The sequence below is a fragment of the Bubalus bubalis genome, chromosome 20 (assembly GCF_019923935.1).
Source record: "Bubalus bubalis isolate 160015118507 breed Murrah chromosome 20, NDDB_SH_1, whole genome shotgun sequence".
NCBI lineage: Eukaryota > Metazoa > Chordata > Mammalia > Artiodactyla > Bovidae > Bubalus > Bubalus bubalis.
Genome location: NC_059176.1, coordinates 4,845,081 through 4,866,060, shown reverse-complemented (window position 1 = coordinate 4,866,060; position 20,980 = coordinate 4,845,081). Strand labels below are relative to the sequence as shown.

General features: G+C 52.2%; 1 protein-coding gene across 8 annotated transcripts in view; it reads left to right on the top strand.

Annotated features, from left to right (window-relative positions):
• The window catches only part of LOC102406900 (proline-rich receptor-like protein kinase PERK8), a 35,933-nt gene extending 19,229 nt beyond the window's left edge, over positions 1 to 16,704 (top strand). For 7 of the 8 annotated variants that reach the window (XM_025271710.2, XM_025271706.2, XM_025271707.2 and 4 more), the window contains 2 exons: positions 948 to 1,023; positions 15,660 to 16,704. In XM_025271710.2, coding sequence (XP_025127495.2) covers positions 948 to 1,023; positions 15,660 to 15,782 — 199 coding nt within the window. In that variant the 3' untranslated portion in view covers positions 15,783 to 16,704. Of the gene's footprint in view, positions 1 to 947; positions 1,024 to 1,346 lie in introns of all 8 variants that reach the window. The other variant, XM_044933020.2, reaches the window with a different exon arrangement.
• Positions 16,705 to 20,980: the final 4,276 nt, after the last annotated feature.

The following is a 20,980-nucleotide window of genomic DNA, read 5'->3' as shown; positions in this document are numbered from 1 at the left end:
ATATTTTTAGAAAATGACTAACCTTTTTTTTTTTTTTTTCTGAGCAGTTTTAGATTTATAGAAAAAGTGAGTGGCAAATACAGAGCATGCTCGTCACCTGTCCCCCACCCCTGTTTCCCCCGAGGTCAACATCTGGCATCAGCGTGACGCACTTGTTGCCATTGATGAGCTGACCTTGATAACGTAGCTGTTAACTGAAATTCATGCTTTCTATTGTTCTTTGTATGCTACAGTCTGTGGGTTTTGACAGATGTATAATGACATGTGTCTATCACTGGTCAGCTCGTTCTTTTTAAACTTTAAGGCAAATACTTGATGTCAAAGATTTGACAAGCCTGGTCAGGGCTTTTTATATGGGGCTGGTGAAAACTTGTAGGTAATTGTTCAGGTGAAGCCGTCTGTCCGGGCAGCCCTGTCCCTTCATCTTCCATCTCATGGTTTTAGGACATGCTGCTCATTCAGGACCCCACAACCCTGGCGTGGTCCTCAGCATACTTCCCTAGTCTCAGCCAGGGCCCGCTGCCCTCTCCCCTCATCATGCACACGCTACCCTGCACATGCTGATCCTGGTTCAGCTGTGCCCCGCAGCGCCCTTCTTCCTGGTAGAATGCGCTTCCAGGAAGCCTTCTGTGCAGCCTTTGAGTGTGTCCAGCTCCAGCTCTCACTCACGCAGTGACTCCGAGCCTCTGGGTTCCGTGAAATAGTGTCTAGCAGCACGGGTGGCAATAAGCCACCCCTAGGGCCTTGGGGTCATGTCCACGCCAGCCTCCGTCAGCTCCAGATATACCTGGAGCTGGGAGAGGGGGAGCTTGGCAGGTGAGAGCGCTTGTGAGTGAGTGTAAAGAGAAGAGAAAGGCTTGATTTCATCAGTTCCACCCTTGAAGTTGGGGCATCTCTGCTTCCGTTGGGTGAGATTCTCTGAGTGACCCCGTGCTTTCTCATTCCAGCCGAAGCCATCATCTGGAATCCTCCGTGGTCCAGGACCTCGAACCCGCCACCCCAGCACCCTCTAGCTCCATAATCGTAAGTTGTTGGGGTGTGGGGGGCACATCTGAGGCTGGTCACCAAGGGAGCCGGGCTGCCGCCCCGACAGCCTCGTGGGGAGGGATGGGTGAGCACTGGTCGGAGGTCCCCGCCCAAAAGGGGGTGCCCAGGGAGCCAAGCTGAGTGCGGACCTCGGGGGCTCATGTTCAGAGGCACACCCCCACCCTCCTCATGGCATCTCTGTGGCAAAGGGATTCTACAGGTGGCCTCAAGTGCCAGACCCCCACAGAATTCCTCCTCTTTCACAAAGGAAGTGAATGGCCCTTTCATGACCGAGCCCCACTTTGGCTCTTGTGTGGCAGGGCAAACTAGGATGGAAGTGGCCTAGCTGGGGGGCCCTTCGACGGGCCAAGGAGAAAACGCAGGCAGTGGCACCAGCCTCTGAAGCCGTCTCCGAGCTCCAATAATCTTCGCTTGCCTCCCCCCTTGAAATGTCCCAATGGACAGACTTTTTGTCTTCAAAGCTTCTGGCCAAACCTCTTCAAGCTTTTTATTGTTTGGGACTGGGACGCTTAGCAATAGTGATGGGTAGTTCCCTTTTTATTTGCCTTGAAAGGCCAAAATATATTTTTGTGTGTGTGACTATAGACAAAGCCGTCTGCTTTCCGATGAACTCTGTCCGTCGTCTCCCACCAGGGAGGTTGTATATGCCATGTGTGTCTCTGTGTACTCTTGGGTCTTGAAACAGGTTTCTCATAGGGATGACCATTCACAGGGGTCCCTGGGGAAGCGCCTGCCCCACCAGCGGGCCTGGGGAGCCCGACCCCTGTGTGCACAGGGTGTGGGCCCCGGGGTGGGGGTCTGGCTGCTCTAACGTGTGTTCTGCCTGTGCCTGCATCCGCCATGCTTACGTGTCAAGGACTGTGGGTTCTGTGCACCTTGGTGCTCAGCTGGATGAGAGCGGGTGGGAGGTCAGAGTACTGTGAATGCCCTACTGTTCTGGTTGGGAAGGCGTTTTGCTGGGCTCTGTTACCTGATCCAAAGAAGCGAGTGGATGAATAAATGAATGCAGGCATGAGAGAACGAATAAACGAATAAATAGTGTAAAGGAGTGTACCCTGAATGAGATCCAGCTGGATACGTAGGAGATCAATAGATAAGTCGATGAAGCATGAAATCAGTATGTAAATAGGGCCATGCAGAAACCGGTATCTGGTTATCCTGGACTAAGGCACACAAGCAATACAAATGCATAGCACCTATCGCTTGTCCATAAAAGAAGAAACACCTACATGACAGAAAGAAAGAATGAGGAGTCTGGATGTGTAAACCAGGGGTGAGGCTGGGAAGGTGAGGCCCATCAAAGTGAACAGATGGGAGAGAGGGTACCAGGGATCGAAAGCGGCAAGGAAAATGGAAAGATGCAAATTAATATGTAAAAAATAAGGTAACTTTTAAAATTAGGGGGTGAGAAAAATACTCCCCATAAGGAGGACTATGTCAGGTTATTATAAGCCAAGCATTAGGATTAATCCAAATACGTGCTCTTGGCAGTAGAAAAAAAGAGAAAACACCAGAGGAAGAGTTCAAAGAATAGTTAAAAATGAAAAAAGACCCAGGGAACCAGAGATGAGATTTAACTTTAACCCAAAGTTTTCTAATTCTGGTCACACATAAATAAAGACTGAAATGAAAGAAAGTTAAAAAAAAAAAGAGAAAAAAATGACGGGAAGGATGAGTGAGCAGTGGACATACCTGGATCCAGAAGGGAGCATGGCAGAAAGGGTTTTGAGTCATCCAATCCTGCAAAGTGAGGTCTGTTCCATGAAAGGATTAAAAAGGAGAATAACATATCTAAATAAAAATCTAGAAATATGGAAGAAAAAGTAACAGGTGTGAAGTCCAGAAAAATATTAGTGGGTGAATAGATGAACGTACAAAAGAAGGCGGTGCTAGCAGTTGAGTAACAGACACTCACGAATCGAGGGCTGTGGTTAGTCCGACCCTGAAAGCCACAGGACTATCAAAAAACAATAAATATCTCAATAAACGAGTGAGCGAGCATCTAAAGAGACAGAGACAGCATGCAGTGAGGAGCGGGAGAGGCCGTGGTCACACCAAAGCTCCAGGAAGATGAAAGAAGACAAGTGAGAAAGGAGGAGATGTGCAAAGTTGCAATGAAAAGAGAGAGAGAATAAAAAAAGGCGATAAATGAGTAGATCCTTGGAAGAAGGCGAGGCTAAGAATCCACACTGGATCAGAATGGGTCAAAATCTGAGCACGCACTCCATTAGTAGAGGAGTAAATACCTAATAAAAAGAAAAACAAAAACAGGAAGGAAGAATGGTGTGAAGGAAGGAAAGCCAGAAGGAATGAATGACTGAGAGGCGGAGCTGAAGGGCCCAGGGGTGCTGTTCGCAGGTGACATTAGGCTCCATCAGGTCGTGGCACCTGAGCTCCAAAGAATACAAGAAAGAGAGAGAGTAAAAGAGAGAAACAGTGAAACTGAAAATGGGAAAGAAACGACAAGTCAGAAGTCAGATTAGAAATGCAAAAAGAAAAAGGAATGTACTAATAGATAAATGCATATGTAAGAGAGAGGTGTTCTAGGAGTAGGAATGTGAGGGGGCGTGAACCATGCCCACGGGTGAATTCACATCCAGGCTTCTGAGATGGCTCACCACCCACCCAACCAGGAGGCAGGTCAAAACCGAAATAAGTAACGGAGGCTAGGGAGGGGAGGACCCATTGCTTGTAGATTATCATGTATCCAATTAGGTACCCTGCCATCTAGAAGTGTAAAAACAATTATCAAAGAGAAAGGAAGCCTGAATGGGCACATGAATGCATGAATGACTGAGAAAAAAAAATTGCAGTGACCAATGAGGCTGATGTTGCGAGGCGTGTTAGGGTTCAGCCACTTCCTGGTGCCCAATCTCCAAAAGAAAGACAGGCAGTAAGAAAAAAGCCTGAAAGACTGGTAGAAAAGAACAATTAATTAAGATGGGAGGGAAAAAAATAAAAAGTTTTTATAAAGAAGTAAAAAAAGATAATAAGTGTGTGAGAGGGACCTGGTTTAGCACAGATCATCCACATTCATTCAGATGTCTGGCCCCAGAGTTGATAAATAGAAAAAAGAACAATAGCGTAAATAAAAGCCTGAAGGAATAAACACACCCGTTCCACGAGAAGGCAAGGAAAGGAGTTTGAAAAATTGAAGGGGAGATGGGGAGAAAGAAAGATGGGAGAAGAAATGAAAATAGACGGATGGAAGAAAAAAGGCAGTTCCTGGATAAGTACTTAATAAACATATTATTCACTAAATATAAAAACTAGTAAAAGCTGAAGTTCATCAGAAAGAAAGAATAAATAAGGGGATGGCTGTGTGAATGAATGAATGAGGAAGGGGACTTTGATGAATTAGCCTCTGCACCTGAGGCTCTTGAGAATCAAAGAATGCCAAAAGAGCCAGAGAGGACAGAGGAGGGGCATAGACAATTAAGACAAGATGGATATTAGCAATAAAAACATATTTAATGAATAAATATGTACATAAATTACGAGAGAGAGGGCCATGCTAGAACAAAAAGATGAGAAGGCACCATGCACCAGGAATCGTGAGTGATTCAAAACTGGGCTCCTGAGAGAGTGAAATAAGTCCTCCCGCAAATCACCAGTGTAAGGAATTAATGAACCAAAGGGGCCCTACATGGACTGGTGCTGAGAAGGCTCGAGGAACCACAGATAGCTAGGTAATCCAATTCTGTGCACCTGAGGTCCATAAGTGAAAGAATAAATATTGAAGTAAAAGAGTGACAGAAAGAATGAATGGACCCATGAATGACTGAATTCGTGATAGGAATGCCTGAGACGGCCCATGGGATTGTCACTCATCTCACCCCGCACACCTGAGGTTCCTAAGAGTGAAAGAGAAGCAGAGAAAGAAATGGGGCAAAACAAAACTTAAGTGAAAGAGAAAGGTTGGGGACCCAGCAGAAAGGTAGTGAAGATGTGGGTGTGTTGGAGAGAAGGGTCTGTTAGGAATAGGGGTGAGGTGTTCATCAATCCTAATGATGGATAAGGTCATCCAGTCCCCTTTCTAGGGCAAAGGAGGATGGAGAGATTAAAAAAGAAGCAGCAGCAAAAAAAAGAGAGAGAGAAAAGAAAGACAGTAAACCAACTACCAAAGTGATAAATGGTTCATTAAGAGAGGTTGTCTGAACAGGAATGATAATTAGTTTACATACGACTCCTTAAATAGATAAAAGCATTACACCTTTCCGAGAATAAATGAAAAATAGACCAAACACCCAGCCCCAAGACAAGGCTGCACCTCCAGCCTTTTATTATCTTTATATCATAAAATATAGGCAACGGAGGTCCATAAATAAAAGAATAAATAGCAAAATGTAAAAGGTGACTAGTGGCGAGGAAGAAAGATTGCAAAGGCAAGTAAGCACATAGGCTGATGATGGTTATTTTGCACGTGGAGTTTTGACCGCTATAATCATTTCCCAGGATAAGCCAGGATAAGAATGAAAGGCAGGGCAAATGCGACACTGCATGAGTGAATGAATGAAATGGTGTTGCTTGGACCAGGGGTGTTGCATGTGGGATCCTGACTCATCCTTCTTCACCTGAGTTTGTAAGAATGAAGGAATGAAAGTAAGCGTGAGAGAAATAAGAAAGCAGAAATGGAAATAATGTGTAAACAAAGAAGAAGGGAGACCTTCATGAACCAAAGGCTATGATTAAAGTCATGCTGTTGAAGTCAGTAGGTAAAGGCATCAAATCTAAATGGATGAGTGAATGAATGGAAGAAATGGATGCATGGAAGGAAGGGAGGAAAGAAGGCAAAGGAAGAAGGGAAATGAAGGAAGAGAGGGAGGGAAGGCTTCCTGTTTGGGCCCCGGGTTCCCAGCAGCTGGATGGAGTGGGTGGCCCTTGGCATGCGGTGTGCTTGTGACGTGCATTCCCTGGCGGGGCGGGGCTGGCCCAGGGGGGCCCTTGCCTGGAGGGCCCCTGTCACATCCTGGCTGTGGGGGCCATTTCACCTCATTGCTCTCCTTCCGTTTTCCCCATGTGTAGACATGGAATGGCATCGACTCCCCGCTTGGGTGGATCGTGGGGGCAAATGCTGCCCTGCCTGTTGGCAGTGCCCCATCTAGAGCCCGGGAGAGGCAGAAGGGCTCAGGCCCCGGGTGCCTGCAGAAGGTTGCGGGAACAGGGGATGTTGGGCCAGGTGGGTGTCCTGGCCCCTCCCTGGGCATGGGTCATCTGTGGGGGAGGCTTTTCCCGCCAGGGGGCAGCAGAGGGTCAGGGAGCAAGGGGCCCTGGGTGGAGCGTTGTCCTGGTAGGGGTGCCCCCTGCCTCCAGGGCCCGCTGTGCTGTCCTGGGGCGGGGTGGGGGGGCGCCCTCAACTCCAGGACCTGTGCAGGGGAGAGGCGGGTGGGAAGGGGGCCGGCACGGCCTCATCACAGAAACCTTGTTCCCGCAGCTTTCTGAAACATGTCCGGGAGCCCTCCAGCGGGGTCTTCCGTGGGTGGGCTGCCATCCATTCCCAACTCGGGGTGTCCTGGGGCAGGTGCATCTCAGCCCGGGGTTGGCAGAAGTGGTCCCAGGACCCCGCCCCCTTCCCCTGGCATCCCCAGAGCCCGTTTCAAGGCCTTGCTACCTTCTCAATTGTTTTGCGATGTACTCTCTGTATTTTGGCAAAAAAAAAAAAAAAAAAAAATGGCCTTTGCATGATGTGTTGTTAAACGCGTCTTCTCTCCTCCCGCTCTGCCCCCACCCTGCCCCTCGTTGGGGCTGTTTGTACTGATAATTTCGAATCCCAGGGACTCCCTGGTTCTGTGTAGTCTCTTTTTTTCTGTATTGGTAGGATTTGTGCACCTGTCTGTGGTGTGCTGTGTCTGTCTATCAATCCAAGGATCAAAGTCCCTCTCGACTTCTCGATTCCAGTCTGGGACATTAAAAAAAATAAAAAAAAATTGGATTCCTAACCAGTGCCCTGAACGTGAGGAGCCCAGTTGGCTGGACCCAGGATTCGTGGCTGGGAGCGCGGGGAACCCCAGGGGTGGAGTCTGGTGGAGGTGGGGCTGGAGTGTTGCCTGGTGGGCAGGGCTGAGGGCTGGTTATCCCGCTAGGAGTGACTTTGGGCCCTGGGTGGGGACAGGGAGTGGTCGGGGTAGGGTGGCGAGGGGTGGGGTCCGTGGTTCTAGTCCAGCCCAGCAATGCCCCCAGGAGTGCTCAGATGTCAGGTGGCAGGGAGGCGGAGAAGCAGAAGCCACGGCTACAGATAGGGTGCAGGGAGGGAGCCAGGGGGCTCAGGGGCAACCTCTGCGCTCTTAGCGCGGGCCCTGAGTGGATGCAGGTGGCCTTTAGGAGACGGAGGAAGCAGAGTCACGTGTCAGGAGCTACCCTTCCGTGCCTCCAGTGCCACGTGTCTGGGCCACGTGAGCAGGGCTTTGTGGGCCTGAGGTGGTGCTGGGGCTTCAGGGCTCTGTTCTCTTCTCTTTTGGAATCTGGGGGCCCGGGTTCTGCCTGAAGCCTGGGGTGGGGGGTGGCACACTTCTTAACCCCAAAGACAGCTACTCAGAGAAGGGTCCCCAAAGAGCCCCCCAACCACCCCAGGCGTCATTGCATGGGCCGGAGTGGGGGTCGGGGGAGCTTGGGGCAGGAAGAACCTGGGAGGGTCTTTTTGAAGAACCTGCGTGTGGTTGTTTTAAAAGGCAGCTGAGGGTTAGAAGACAGAGAAAGTGTTAAGTGTAGAATGGGAGGGGATCACAGCCCAGTTCGCAGAGGAGATGGGCAGGAACAGAAGCAGACCCCTAAGGAGAGGGGCCTCCTCCCGGGGACCGAGGGGCTGTCCAGGGTCATGTGGGTGGAAATAGGCCAGTGGGGGAATGTCCCAGGGGGAGGGTGGGTTGGGATTGGGTGAGTTCTGTCCTAGGAATGCTGGGGACCTGAGGGTCCCTGGGTCAGGGTTTCTGAAGGTCTCCAGTTCTGGGACGCTGGGTTTCAGCCCAGGACTGCAGAAGCCGGGGATGGAAGTTCCACATGGGCCCCCATCTGGTTCTGTCCGTGCCCGACCCACGAGGTCCAAGGTTGGGTTTCAGCGCTCCTCTCTGATCACGGCCTGTCTCAAGTGCGTGCTTCTTTTCCCTTTTCAAAGAAAGAACAAATTTTGTCTGTTGACTTTGACCTTTGCATGCACCCCTTGCACAAATCCTTCCCTTCATGGTACCAGGAGCTACAAGTCTCCTTGGATTTTTGTATGACTCCCAACTCAGGGAGGTTGGCCTTGGGGCTGGCCTGCCAGAGCGTGGAGGGTGGAGGCTGGGCGTCTGGGGCAGATGGGCCAGAGGCCCTGTTGTGATCTTACTGTAAATGGTGTGGATAGCACATGAGCTGGAGCAGATCACGCATCATTTGACATATAGCTCATCTTTATTTCTCCCCTTCAGATTCTGTTTATTCTGCACACAATTTTTTTAATGGACATCTAATTTTTTAAAACGAGCACCCATTTTTTTAAACCCAATTGCTATTCTTCACCACATACACTTTTTTTTTTTAAATTTTTGCATCCCACCTTTTCCATATTCCGCTGTCAACATTTTTCTTTCTTCCATATACTTCATCACCTCCCTGGCTGCCTTGTGTCTCATTGAGTGGCTGTGTCAGTCATTCACCACATCAACCTGCTGTTATTACTCTTGCTATGCATAATTCATCTTTTTTAATGTTACAAATTATGCCACAGCTAATAACTTAGCACACCCCCCTTTTTTCATTCTTATGAATTATTTTCCCACACCTAGAAGTGATCTTTGCTTGGTAGTATGTCAATTTCTCCTGCTAGGCTGTGAACCCTTGAGGGCAAGGAGCTTGTTGCATTGATCTTTGTATCTCTAATGCCTGAAATGTTGTAGATACTAAATGTTAGATGAGAGGATAGAAGGGTGGATGAAGATGTGAGTGAGTGCCTGGTTGGCTGTTGGAGGAGAGGATGGGAGAATGGATGAATACATGGAGTGGTGAATGAACAAATGAATTTTCTGGTGTGGAGTTTCTTGAGGAAAGGCCAGGAATTTTTGTATGACTACTAATTTCAGAAGGCTTGTAGCATTTTATGATGTCCAGCGATGTATTAGCATTTTGTTAAGATGTTGCTAATTTATCTCTGTTAAAAAGTGTTTTTTCTGTCATTTTAACTTGCACTGCTTTGATGACTAATGACGGTTGAACTTTTTACTGTGTTTGTTAAAAAGAATTGCATCTTCTGTGAACTGTTTGTCCAAGTCCGCTGGGTCATGGCTTTGTGATGAGACTGGCCAAGGATGGAATGAGGGTCCTTGGGATGTAGTGAGCCCTTCATCCCTGGAGTCATTCAAGGGACAGGACAGGCAGATACTCGATGAGGGTAGCTTCAAGGAGATTCAATTAGTAGGAGTGGGGTTGGCCTAGGTGACCCTTCAGGTCTCTTTGACTCTTCCTGGAAAATATGCATTGGGATGATATTCTCCCTTTGGCAGCCCAGTGATGTTTAAGGCGGCTTCTCCTGGGTGGGTTTGTGCATTTATGTTTTATAAACTCTCAACTCACCCTCTGTAACTCTTGTGGTGCAGGAATCTCTTTGACCCTCCAAGGTCCAGACAACTGTGCCGCCATCTTGAATAGTTAAGTGGTGGCCTTCCTGCCTCTACCCCCTGGCCCCATTTCACTTTGAGGAAGACAACCCCTTGGATCACCACTTGCCACCTCTCAGGGAAATCAGCTGAGGCAGTCTGCTGCCCTTCATGTTCCTAGTGCCCTCTGATGTGTGAGCCACTGTCCCGTTGGCCTCCATGGTGGTCTTTGGGGTTTAATTAAATATGTCAGATTAGGTCAGATAGTGAATCTGCCTTCAGAAATGGGGCAACTCAATTCCATGAGCCAAGGAGTAGAATGGCCCCCATGTTCTCCTTGGGCTTCCCTCATGGTCCACCCCAGGGGTAGCCAGGTCTCAGAAGTCATCATGGCCATTCGGGAAGGGCACGTGACCCAAGAAGGCTCGCCCCTGCTTTCCAGAATACCCTCTGCTTGCAGTCGAGGGAAGACCCTTCTACTATACTATAGACCGTCTACTATAGCACTGAGCGCTGTTTGCCTGTGTCAGAATTTCTCACCCACATGTTTGGGAGGCCAGTGACGATTCCCAACATTACTTGGATCCATCCATCCATCCATCCATCCGTCCATCCATTGCATTTGGCCTCTTGACCTAGTGCTTTGGCCTTTCCCTTTCCTGAAAGCAAACCTTTTCCTTGTGGGCAGGCTGTGTAGCGCCATGGGCTGTGGTTATGAAGTGAACGCCCTTACTTGTGGCTTCTTCCTCCGGGGTCACTGCTCTGAGCATGTCCCAGCTGGATGTCATCTGCCACATCACCCACACGGCTTCCTTCCCCATGGCGCGTTCCCATGCATCACACACTGCGAGGGATCCAGGGCCCGGGGGCCCAGGGTGGCCCCCGTCCCCACCCGTGAGTGGAGATGTCCCCCCCACCCCCAGGCCACCTTGCCTGGTGCATGGTCCCTGCCATGAGCTTTGCCCTCAGCCTCTCCGCTTCCTCTACCAGATGACAGTGGTTGTAACTCATCCTTCCATCCCTCCATTCACTCCACTCCCAGCCCGCAAACATTCGAAAAGGTCAGCTGGTGCTATACTAGAGCTGGGTCACAAGGTTGCATTCCGATACCCCCTCTCGAAAGAAAAGATGAGCGTGTTTGCTGGGGGCTAGTCACAAGGCGGGATCCTTGACTCGGCGTGCCCACCCCTCGGCCAGAGTTCTGTCGAAATTTTGATTGCCCTCTCCAACTTTGTTCCTCCGCAAACTGGGTTGATTAGTAATCAGCAAGCTGTGTTCCCTGGGTGCTCAGAAATCATAGCCCAGAGTCTCAAGAGGCCAGAATGATAGCTGGAGTTGGGGGGGGAGTCTGAGACAAACAGCTGATTCTGGCCATGAGCAGGATTTCGAGTCATTAGGACATCCTCATCTTGCACGAAGTGCGAGTTTCAGAGTCCTTCCTGTCCCTTGGAGATTGGTTCATTCTGGGCTCTATTGAGAGAAAATTGGGGGAGACAATTGCTGGTTTGGATGGTGAGGGTCATGCCCCCCTGTGAGGTCTGCATAGAACAATCTATTGGGACAACTGGGCATCCGGGCCGCCTGGCGCTTGGCAAACCCGGGATGCATCCGTGATCCAGGTCCCCAGCCAGGCGGGGCTTCCCACCTTAGATCTTGGGGGCTCTCCTGGGAATTCTGCGTTTGACTTACTGCCTTGGACAGTGGGTGTAATGGACAAAGCCAGGACCCTGGAGCTGGACAAGCATGTGGTTTAAACTCATGAGCACAGCCGAGTTCTGTCTGCTGGGCAGAGCATGGCACCCACCTCGCAGGGCTGTTGTGAGGATCTGCTGTAACCAGAGTTTTGAACTGTGATCCTGTAGGGTGGTGCGCGTGCCCCCGGGAGTAGGCGGTGGGTGGTGGGGCGACAGGTGAGGAGGGGCATCCTGATTGGGGCAGCTTAGTGGGCAATTTTTCTAGCAAGCACATAGTGGGTATTATGGGACCGAATGCTGAATTCGTATGGCATTCAAAAGGTAGGTAGGAGTAATTTGGGGGTTAGGGTTAGGCTGGGGAATGGGGATCGCTCTGGGCAATGTCCTGGACCCCTGGGGTACGCGTTCACACCCACCTCTGGAATAGGTTGTATCTTGCCTACCACTGTGTCTGGCCTGTGGGCGGCACTTACCCTCCATAAGAGACCCCTCCCAGCAGTATCCTGCCCGCAAAATATTAGGCACCAGTTGTCAAAGACACTACCCCCCACCTCCCCACCCCCTACTGCCCAATGTCCCCTCTTCCCCTTCTCGACATTTGGGCTCAAATGTCAGCCGCCTGGGTGCCTAACACAGTACCAGGCCAGTGGTAGGGGTTGCCTTCCATTCCTGTCGGAAGGATGGATGAGTAGATGGTCAAATAACACAACTGTAACCCAGTGTAAGCAGCGATCGTTTATAACCTTGACTAAGAGATTGTCCTCCGCTCCTGATTAACCTGTTAACCAGTTACTGTATCTTACGGACCTTTGTATGATATATGTTGTTCGAAAACCAGGACTCTGGTTTCAGATGTCACTTGGTGGAACTTTCGCTGTCCGATGACCGAGTCGATGTTCTGTGTTAGAAATGAGAATCTGGCTAACGTGTAACTAACCGTGCACTGTCGGTCAAGGCACTTCCCTCTGACCGTCGGTCTTCTTTTGGTCTCCTTTTTTCTAAGCCGTGGGTCACCGGAAAGCTTACCTCACAGGGTTGTTGCGAGAGCTCAGGGTTGGGTGAACTTTAACAGCGTTCATTAAATGCTGGCTGTCACTGAAAGTGATCATGTGTTGGGGGCTGTCTGGAAGGGAGCAGGGAAGCTTTTGCTAGTTCTAAAATGAATAAAAAGTTGGTCTTGACCTTACAATAAGATTGTATTTCCGACAGTCACTGGGATGTGTGAGACAGAGGTCAAGTGGCCTGAGAGTGTTCAGCGATGCAGGTCCAGAGTAAATACTGGCTCAGTTAATGAGTGACGGCTTTTCTCCTTCCTTGGAGGCTCCTTTCCTCTCCCCGCCCTCCCACCCTGGGTGGCTGTTTGTCATGCGCAGGTGACTGTTCCTGCCAGGTCTGTGGAGTGACTTTTGTGAGTCCCCCAAGGGTATTTGTTAGTGGGGAGGAGCAAGGACAGTTTAGACAGAGCCCAAGGAGGGGTTTCTGGGTAACATCTTAGGGACTAAAACACCCTCTTCTGCCCTTTAGGGGAAAGGCTCCTGCTCAGTTGGCATGCGGGCCCATTTAACAGATGAGCGAGTTGTGTCCAAGCCAGGATTGAACAGTCTTCCATGAAAAGCCAGAGGGTGCTCTCTCAAACTCAGTCAAAGCAAGCCCTCCCGGTTCTGCGGCTGGTCTCTGCCAGCCCAAATGCGCCCCATTGTGTCCCTGGCCACACCACGTGCCTAGCAGTGCCCCCGTGGAGCTTCAGTGGGACCTGGAAACTTGGCCGAATTAGATATTGCCCCTCTTCCTGCTCAGGAGACCTCCCCTTGGGGTCATTGTGGATCCAGGGGTCTCCACGAGTCCACGGAATTCCTTTCCTGGCCCTTGTCTCACATGTGGACAGCAGGGTTCTGCAGAACACCCCCAGATTCCATTCCAGGTGGGCTGGAGTCGGGGGTCTCCTCTGGCCCCTCCCCCTGCAGAAACCTCCCTGGCCCCCTCATTTGGCCTCTGGCTTTCACAGCCTCAGTGGGCTGTGTCCACACGTGGCCACCCTGTGTCCCTGAGAACTTTTTGGAAGCTCCCGAGGGGATCCCCAGGTAGAGACAGGTGGCTAGGGCCCTCCTCCCAGGGGACTGTGTGTAGGTGTCTGCTCCTGGACGGTCCTCAGGCCTGTGTGCCCAGGGGTGAGGAGTGTTTTCAGGGCCTTGTCCTCCTGAGCAGGGCAGGCCTGGGTCCTCGTCTCCAGAGGGCAGGGAGAAAGCTGAGGCTCAGTGAGGGTTAGGGTTTCAAGTCAGGGTCAGGGTTCTCAGTGAGGGTTAGGGTTTCGAGTCAGGGTCAAGGTTCTCAGACCCCCGTCCCTGACTCTGAAACGTAGGCTTCTCTGACCCTGATAGTCCTGCTGCCTGTGTAGTAGGCGCTTAATAGATGGTCACTGATGGGCAAGTGGGGTTTTAGTGGATGTGAAAAGCTGAATTGACTGTTGGCCGATGGACACATTGACTCTGCATGCATTTCTGTAAGAGGAAAGAGGGTGTTTCTTGGCAAAGACTTTCCAGGGCAGACCCGGAGGGTCTCTGTCTGAAGTGGGGGCTCACCCTGGGGAAACTTCTGGATGCAAATAGCTATCTTCTGACTGTTTCTGGAAATGTTTATATCTAGAATAAAACTTTATTTGGGCTGAAAAAATGTACTCCTATGTGTTGTGGTCCAAGTGATTTTTAAAAAATGTTGTTGGCACGTAGCTGATACTGTGTTATTTTCTTCTGTACAGCCAAGTGACTTGGTGTTACATATATAGTCTGTTTTCATATTCTTTCCCACTATATGTTATCACAGAGTATTGAATTCGGTTCCTTGTGTTACGCAGTAGGTGGTCCAGGCGGCGTTGCCAATGTGGCGTTTGGCAGGTCCCTGGTGGCAGAGGTGTTCTGGCCACGCCCTTGCCTACTCTGGGTCTCAGGAGCCCTCGCTCTGGGGGAGGGGAGGTCTTTGACCTGAGAAGTCTTTATCCTCACCATTGGTGACCGTCCGCCTTCGCCTGTGAGGTACATGCCTGGTCTGAGATGCCGCCTGGTCACCCAGCAAATGAGGGGGGATTGGATCCCAGACCTTGATTCCTTTCTTTCACTCTCTGGTCTCCCCACGCTGGGGCTCGGGGGGCATGGGCATCTTACCCGCTGGAGTTCTGGTGGTGGCAGCACCATTTGCCAGTGCAGTAGCCTTGAGGGGTTACTTGAACCACCCCCAGCCTGGTCCCCGCTCTGTAGAATGGGTACATAATGGCAGTGTCTGCTCAGGGGCTGCTGGCTAACCTGTCTCGATGGGCCCCGTACACTGGTCCCGAGAATCAAGGTCTGACATTCAAAGCTATCTAAGCACCTATGTGTATGCCTGGATGGGTTTGTTCACCTGTAATCTGAAAATAGACACGTCTGCCTGGCGTGGTTATTGTCGGGTTCGAGGAGGTTGTTTATGTGAAAATCAGTGCTTTGTTACCTGGCCTCCGGTTTGAGGTTGGCCACAGCACCCTGCCACCTGTGGGTCCTGATCACAAAAACCCTGTGCTTTCTGGAACTATGGTGGCCCCAGAAACTGCTGGGCGGAGTGGAGGGTGTCAGGGGAGCACCCGGCCAGCCTAGGGGACGCAGTGAGGGACAGGAAGCTTTGCTCTTCAATAGAGAGATGTAACAGGTTCAGAGGGGAGGGGACTGAGGTCCAGGTAGGCAGAATCAGGGAGAATTTTCAGAAACCCCCAAAGGAGGAGTAGGTTCCCAGGGGGCTCAGATGGTAATGAATCTGCCTGCAATGCAGGAGAACCGGGCTTGATCCCTGGGTTGGGAAGATTCCCTGGAGAAGAGCATGGCAATCCACTCCAGTATTCTTGCCTGGAGAATCCTATGGACAGAGGAACCTGGCATACAGTCCATGAGTTTGCAAAGAGTCAGACACGACTGAGTGACTGACACTTCCTCTTTCAGAGGGGGAGGAAGCTGGTAGTTTAGAAAATGCCCTGGTCTAATTGGTAATGGCTTGGACAGGAGAGCTGGGGAGGTTTCTCCCAAGGCCAGGAGATCTAAATTTTGGTTGGTTAGGTGAGGACCATTGGAGTTACTGGTGCAGGAGCATGTGATGCTTCTGGAAATTACAGGAGGAGGAGACCAGGGAGGGGGTGATGTGAAGGGTACCAGGTGGAGGGCAAGAGCTGGTGGCTGGGTGCTCCTCTCTCCCTGTCTGGTCCAGGCCCCGAGCATCCCTTCTCCTAAATGTGTCTGCCCCTCGCCTCCTGTCTGCCTGTGTGCTTAAGAACTCTTGTCAGCCTGTGAGCCCGGGAGCGGATGGCCTTCATCTGCGCCTATGTCTCTCTCAGCCTCCACAGCCACAGGGGACACCTGCACGCGTTCCCACGGGACAGGCTGGACCTAAAGACTCTGGACCTGGGCCGACCCCCTTGTGCAGAGGGGCGTGTCCTCCCCGCCTCCCCTCCCTCTGACTGATGGACTTCACTGATCTGAGTGTCAGACACGCGGGCCGGACCCCCTCCCCGCCCCTCATGAACCCTGAGACTTGGGGGAGCGCCGGGCCTTGCTGTCCACATCTGAGAAATGGGCTCAGACACCTACCTCACAGGGCTGTTGTGAGGAGACTGTGCCAGGGTCGGAAAGCACCCTCCCCCGGTGGCGGGGGCGGGGCTTGGCACGGCCCATTGTGCTCTCAATAAATATGTTTCTTGTCTTAACAAAAACAGCGATGGATGTGCTACTAATCTGAGGAGGGGTGAATGTCGGGATGCTGTCTGGCTGGGGGCTTCCCGTCACCTTGGGCCCGTGTGATGGTGGGGTGGGGGAGCCAGCTCGGGTCCCAGGAAGCCACCTGTTCCCTGCCTGTCGGGCACTCAGGGGCGATGGGCGGCCCAGAAGCAAAGTTGGCCCACTGGGCTCCTGAGGCAGATGCATGTTGGGATGAACTAACCTGGGTTGGTCCCCTTCTTCTGCTGGTTTTAGGATGCCAGGTTTCTTTCCAGAAAGGCATGTAGACAGGAGATGGAGGAAGTCTGTGCAGGTCCCTGGAGCCCCAGAGGTGCTGCTCCAGGCCTGTGATTCTTCCTCCCATTTCTCACACATCCCCAGGGCCCTGGCAGGGGGCCTGGTAGAACAGTCGTAATGCTTAAACCGATGGTGAGTGGACTGCCATGCGGTCCAGCCGGGCTGTGACCCAGGGCCAACATTCATCCCACCAGTTGGCTTCTGAGCAGGTCTCAAGGGCCCGAAAAAGTAGCTCCTGAGTTGCAGTCCCTGCCCTCTGGCAGGGAGGCACCCCCTGCACCCCCGTGGCTCAGCTCAGGAAGGTCAGACCATTGACCAGCAGTATATGGCTGGAGCCGAATGGGGACAGAGGGGGACAAGTGCTAGGGAGCTTCGGACCTGAGTCCACGAGGAATCCTGGGGCAGCACACTTGGCTTCGCTGGAGCAGATGATCTGGACACTCACCCAGCAGGAAAGAGAGGCTGACCACACTGCCACTGCCTCCGTCAACGCCAAAACCACCAGCCCCGCCACTGTCAGCGCCAAAGCGACCACCAGCTCCGCCATCTCCTCCTTGCCCATTTCTCCCTCTTCTCCGTCCTCCTTTTCCTCCCCCTCCCCTCCCCTCCTCATAGGGAAGTGCCTCAAGAGAACTACAGGCAAGTCCAACCATGACTGCGCAGGCCTGAGAGTGGCCCCTTTGCAGAGAGAAAGCACCACCTCTGGACCGTGGCCATATCTCAGCTAAGGAGGCTTGACCCCAGTCCCTGAAGGGCATGTGGACAGTCCAGGCAACACTGAGATGAGTAGAAGACCGCCTCTAAATGTGCCCACCAGATGAGTCCATGCCTGGGCAAGGGAAAGCTGAGAATCCAGGAGTCTTGCTTGTAGTGGGCAGAGTCTCAGCTCACACATCCAGAAGGAAGGTCCCCCTGATGTTCCAGAGCTGAGAGCCCAGCTCCGCCCGCGGATGAAGCTCACACACCCAGAAGGAAGGTCCTCTTGGTGTTCCAGAGCTGAGACTCCCAGCTCCACCCTCCGATGAAGCTCAGCTGTCCGTGATGAGGGACCTGTTTGATGTTCTAGAGCTGAGACCTCATCTCTGGCCTCCTGTGAACCTTGGTCATCCAGAGTGAGGGCCCCTGTGATGTCTAGAGCTGAGACCCCAGCTCCAGCCTCTGATGAACTTCAGATTGTCTGTGATGAATGGCCCCCCTCTATGTTCCAGCACTGAGACTCTAGCTCTGGCCTCCAGTGAACCTTGGGGATCCAGAATGGGGGCCACCTTGATATTTCAGAACTGAAACCCTAGCTCCAGCTTCTGATAAAGCTCAGACAGGAGGAACTGAGAAAGTCTCAAGGCCGTGGGCTTGCCTGGGCAGGACTTGGTGTGGCCAAGGTTTGACTGGACTGGAGGCAGCAGAGGGGACTCTGCTTTCCACGTGTGGCCTGCAGACTCCTCACTAGCTGTGCCGGAGGTAGCCTTTGCATCCCGTAGGAAGCTGGGTTCCAGATGTGTAAGGAGAGAGGAGCAGCAGGGACTGCTGGCCGGAGGAGGAGGAGAGGACGAGCCTGGCCACAAGTCATGGATCGTGGGTGGGCCCTGCTGCCGAAGCCCGCCCCTGAGTGTGCAGCGAAGTGCTGTTCAGTCGTGCTGGACTCATGGCTGGCTGCGCACCAGACTTGACCCACGGGACTGCCAAGTTGGCCAGACCCTGGAATGTAACCCAAGCTCGTTTCCCTGACTTAGCTCCTCTCCCGGGGGAAGGTGCTAAACGCCCACTAGCCAGTCCAGCGTGAAGCCGAGACCTTGGGGCTGGTCAGATCTGGTTGCCTATTTCCAGCAACAGAAGCTTATTATTGAGGTTGGGGCTGTGAGGGGGCCAGACCATCGCCATGGGTGGTGAAGATGGCGTGGACAGCAGAGGAGGCCCCAAACATGGGGCCTTGATGGTGGCACGTGCCGCTGTGTTTTGAGCTGGGACCCTGCCCCCAGTACCTGGATGGTCGCCGTGATCCCTTGGACGCTGGCTTGACCCCAGTGTGTCCACTAAACCAAAGAGAGGTGGCAATGAATGAAACGAGGGCAAAAACACCGCCTTGCTCAGAAACCCTAAGAACGTCGTGGGATGACACAGTCGAAGTGATGAAAAGTGTCAACATTGCGGGAAGAGAATGCTGAGTGTTATTCTGCATGTGCTGACTTTAGAATCTGTAGACTGGGAGGTTCTGAGAATCTGATATCATCATTTATGCCATTCAGACATAGCTACAATGATATATCCTAGAAGCTGACTTATTTTCTGCAGTTGGAGTCTGCAGGAACAGGGAGCAGCTAGCATGCATTCTTGAAAAACACATCCTAACGATGCCAACATCGTTTTGGTGATGTTTCCTGGAAATTCATTCGAATCTGGAACTGTGCACACAAGAGCTTCTTTTATGAGTAACTGGAACTCGAGACCTGGGGTGGAATGGAGGAGAAATGTTGTTTTAGAGGACTGCCCCACCCCCCACTGTCATTGGGCCAAGTTATTTTAGATTTCCAAGAACAGGCAATTATTAGAATCACTCCTTGCTGATTTCCTAGAAGTCCGCGCAACAGTCTCTTAAGCCAAATGTGAAACGGGTGTGCCAGCGGGCTCATAATGTTTGTGAAAAAAATGTGAAGTTTCTCTGTGACATCATCAGCTGCAGGAAGCAGGGCTCAAAGTCGATCGGCGGTAGTGGAAATAAGGACAGAGGGAGCTTCTGGACCAGGGGGCAGAGCCTCCAGACTTGATGCAGGTCGGAGATGATGATACAGCCCCTCCCAGGAAGGCTGTCGAGCTGTCGAAGGTTTTCTGGAGAGTGCTAAGTATTGTGCTGAGACTCTGGGAGAAGAGACAGATTTGATTCAGTCCCTGCCCTCCAAGTGCAAAAGACTAACTTCCAGGTGCTGTTGTTGCTGTGGTCTCAGTGTAGAGGGCTCCCCTTTGGTCAGGCCTGGATGGTCCATGGTGGTCTCCCAGTCAGCTCCCATTTTACAGGTGGAAACACTGAGGCTGAGAGACAGATTGGTTACTCGATGTCCATTTAGACCAGACCTCTCTCTCTGGAGGTCAAATCTTCCAGACAACAGACAGCCTCTGACTGTTCTGAGATTCAGGAAGAGACCGGAAGGCTGAGCGGATTGCCCACAGACACCCATCAAGAGAGCGGGAGTGGGAAGACTTGGCACCAGACCTCCTGTCTCCTCGGGCAGGTTGACCGTGATGGTACCCGTGCTCCAGGATCCCAGCCCAGCGCGACACTGGAAGACCAGGCCAGAGGGACTGAGGCTGCTCGGCGGGATGGAGTGATGGGACAGGAAGACCCCCTTCTGGGGATCTAGGGAGCCAGGCTCAGCCACCATTTGTCTCTGACTCTCCCGTGGGGCTTTAGTTCCCTCCGTCAGTCACTCTGTCCTCCTCCTTTTTGGAGGAATGTTCTCTGATGGGAGCCCCCCTTTTGCTTAGTGAGTAGTGACCACTTGGTGAAATGGATTCATGGCGAGGAGGCAGGCAATCCCTGAGGGAGATGAAAATCACGGCCTTCTTCCTTCCCAGGAGGGGTCGGCTCGTGCCCCAGATTTTGTGGATACTGCCAGTTCCGCTCTTAGAGGAAGCAATAACCCAGAAGATGCCCTAGGCTGCCATTTTCCCCCAGATGACTATAATCTTCCCTTCTAATCCACGCTGGTGGCCATCATCTTGTTACCTAAATTCAAGTTGACCTGGGCATCCTCTATGTTCCGTGGCAACCCTATGTGTGTGCTAAGTCACTTTAGTCGTGTCCGACTCTCTGTGACCCTGTGGACCCTAGCCCACCAGGCTCCACTGTCCATGGGATTCTCCAGGCAAGAATACTGCAGAGGGCTGCCATGGACTCCACCAGGGGATCTTCCTGACCCAGGGATTGAACTTGGGTCTCTTAAGTCTCCTGCATTGGCAGGGGGCTTCTTTACCACTAGTGCCTCCTGGGAGGCCCTGGCGGCCTGGGAAGCTGGGGGGCTGGAGTGAGACAGGGGCTGGCAGCCTTCAGAAAGCTTTCTCTCAAGCCCCCTTCACGTGGAGGGGTGTCCCCCACACAGGCCGGTGGGAGGCAGGACACCCCCGACTCCCCAGCACTTTTCAGGAGAAAGTTTGGCCTCTTACCCTCAGCCCTGCACCCTGCACTCAAGTTGAGCCTTCAGGGAAGTCAGTCCCGGGAGTGGCAAAGACTCTACAGAGGCCCGGCCCACTCGTGGGTGGGCGGAGGCGGTTGGAAGGACAGATGGGCAAGGCAGTGAGGGGCAAGACAGCAGCCAACTGGTCCAGAGTCAGACCAAATTCCAGCCAAGTGTTACTCAAGTGATCGGCGGAGGAGGGGGAGCCCCACCCCAGGGAGACCTATATCAGGCTGACTTGATAGCTGGTACTTGCCAGAAGCCCATAGTCCGCTGCCTCCCCGCAGCTGTGGGGCCTCCAAGGCCAGAGCTTCTCTGGGCTCCAAGTGGCCCTGGGAGTGGGGGTGGGTGGGGCCGGGAGGGGGCTGGCAGGGCGTTGTGGAACGTTACCTATATACCTGCACTTCACAAAGCACTTTATCTGTCTGCTTGGTGTTGGTTGATGGTGGCAGGAGTGGATGGATGTATGCCTGTTGGGG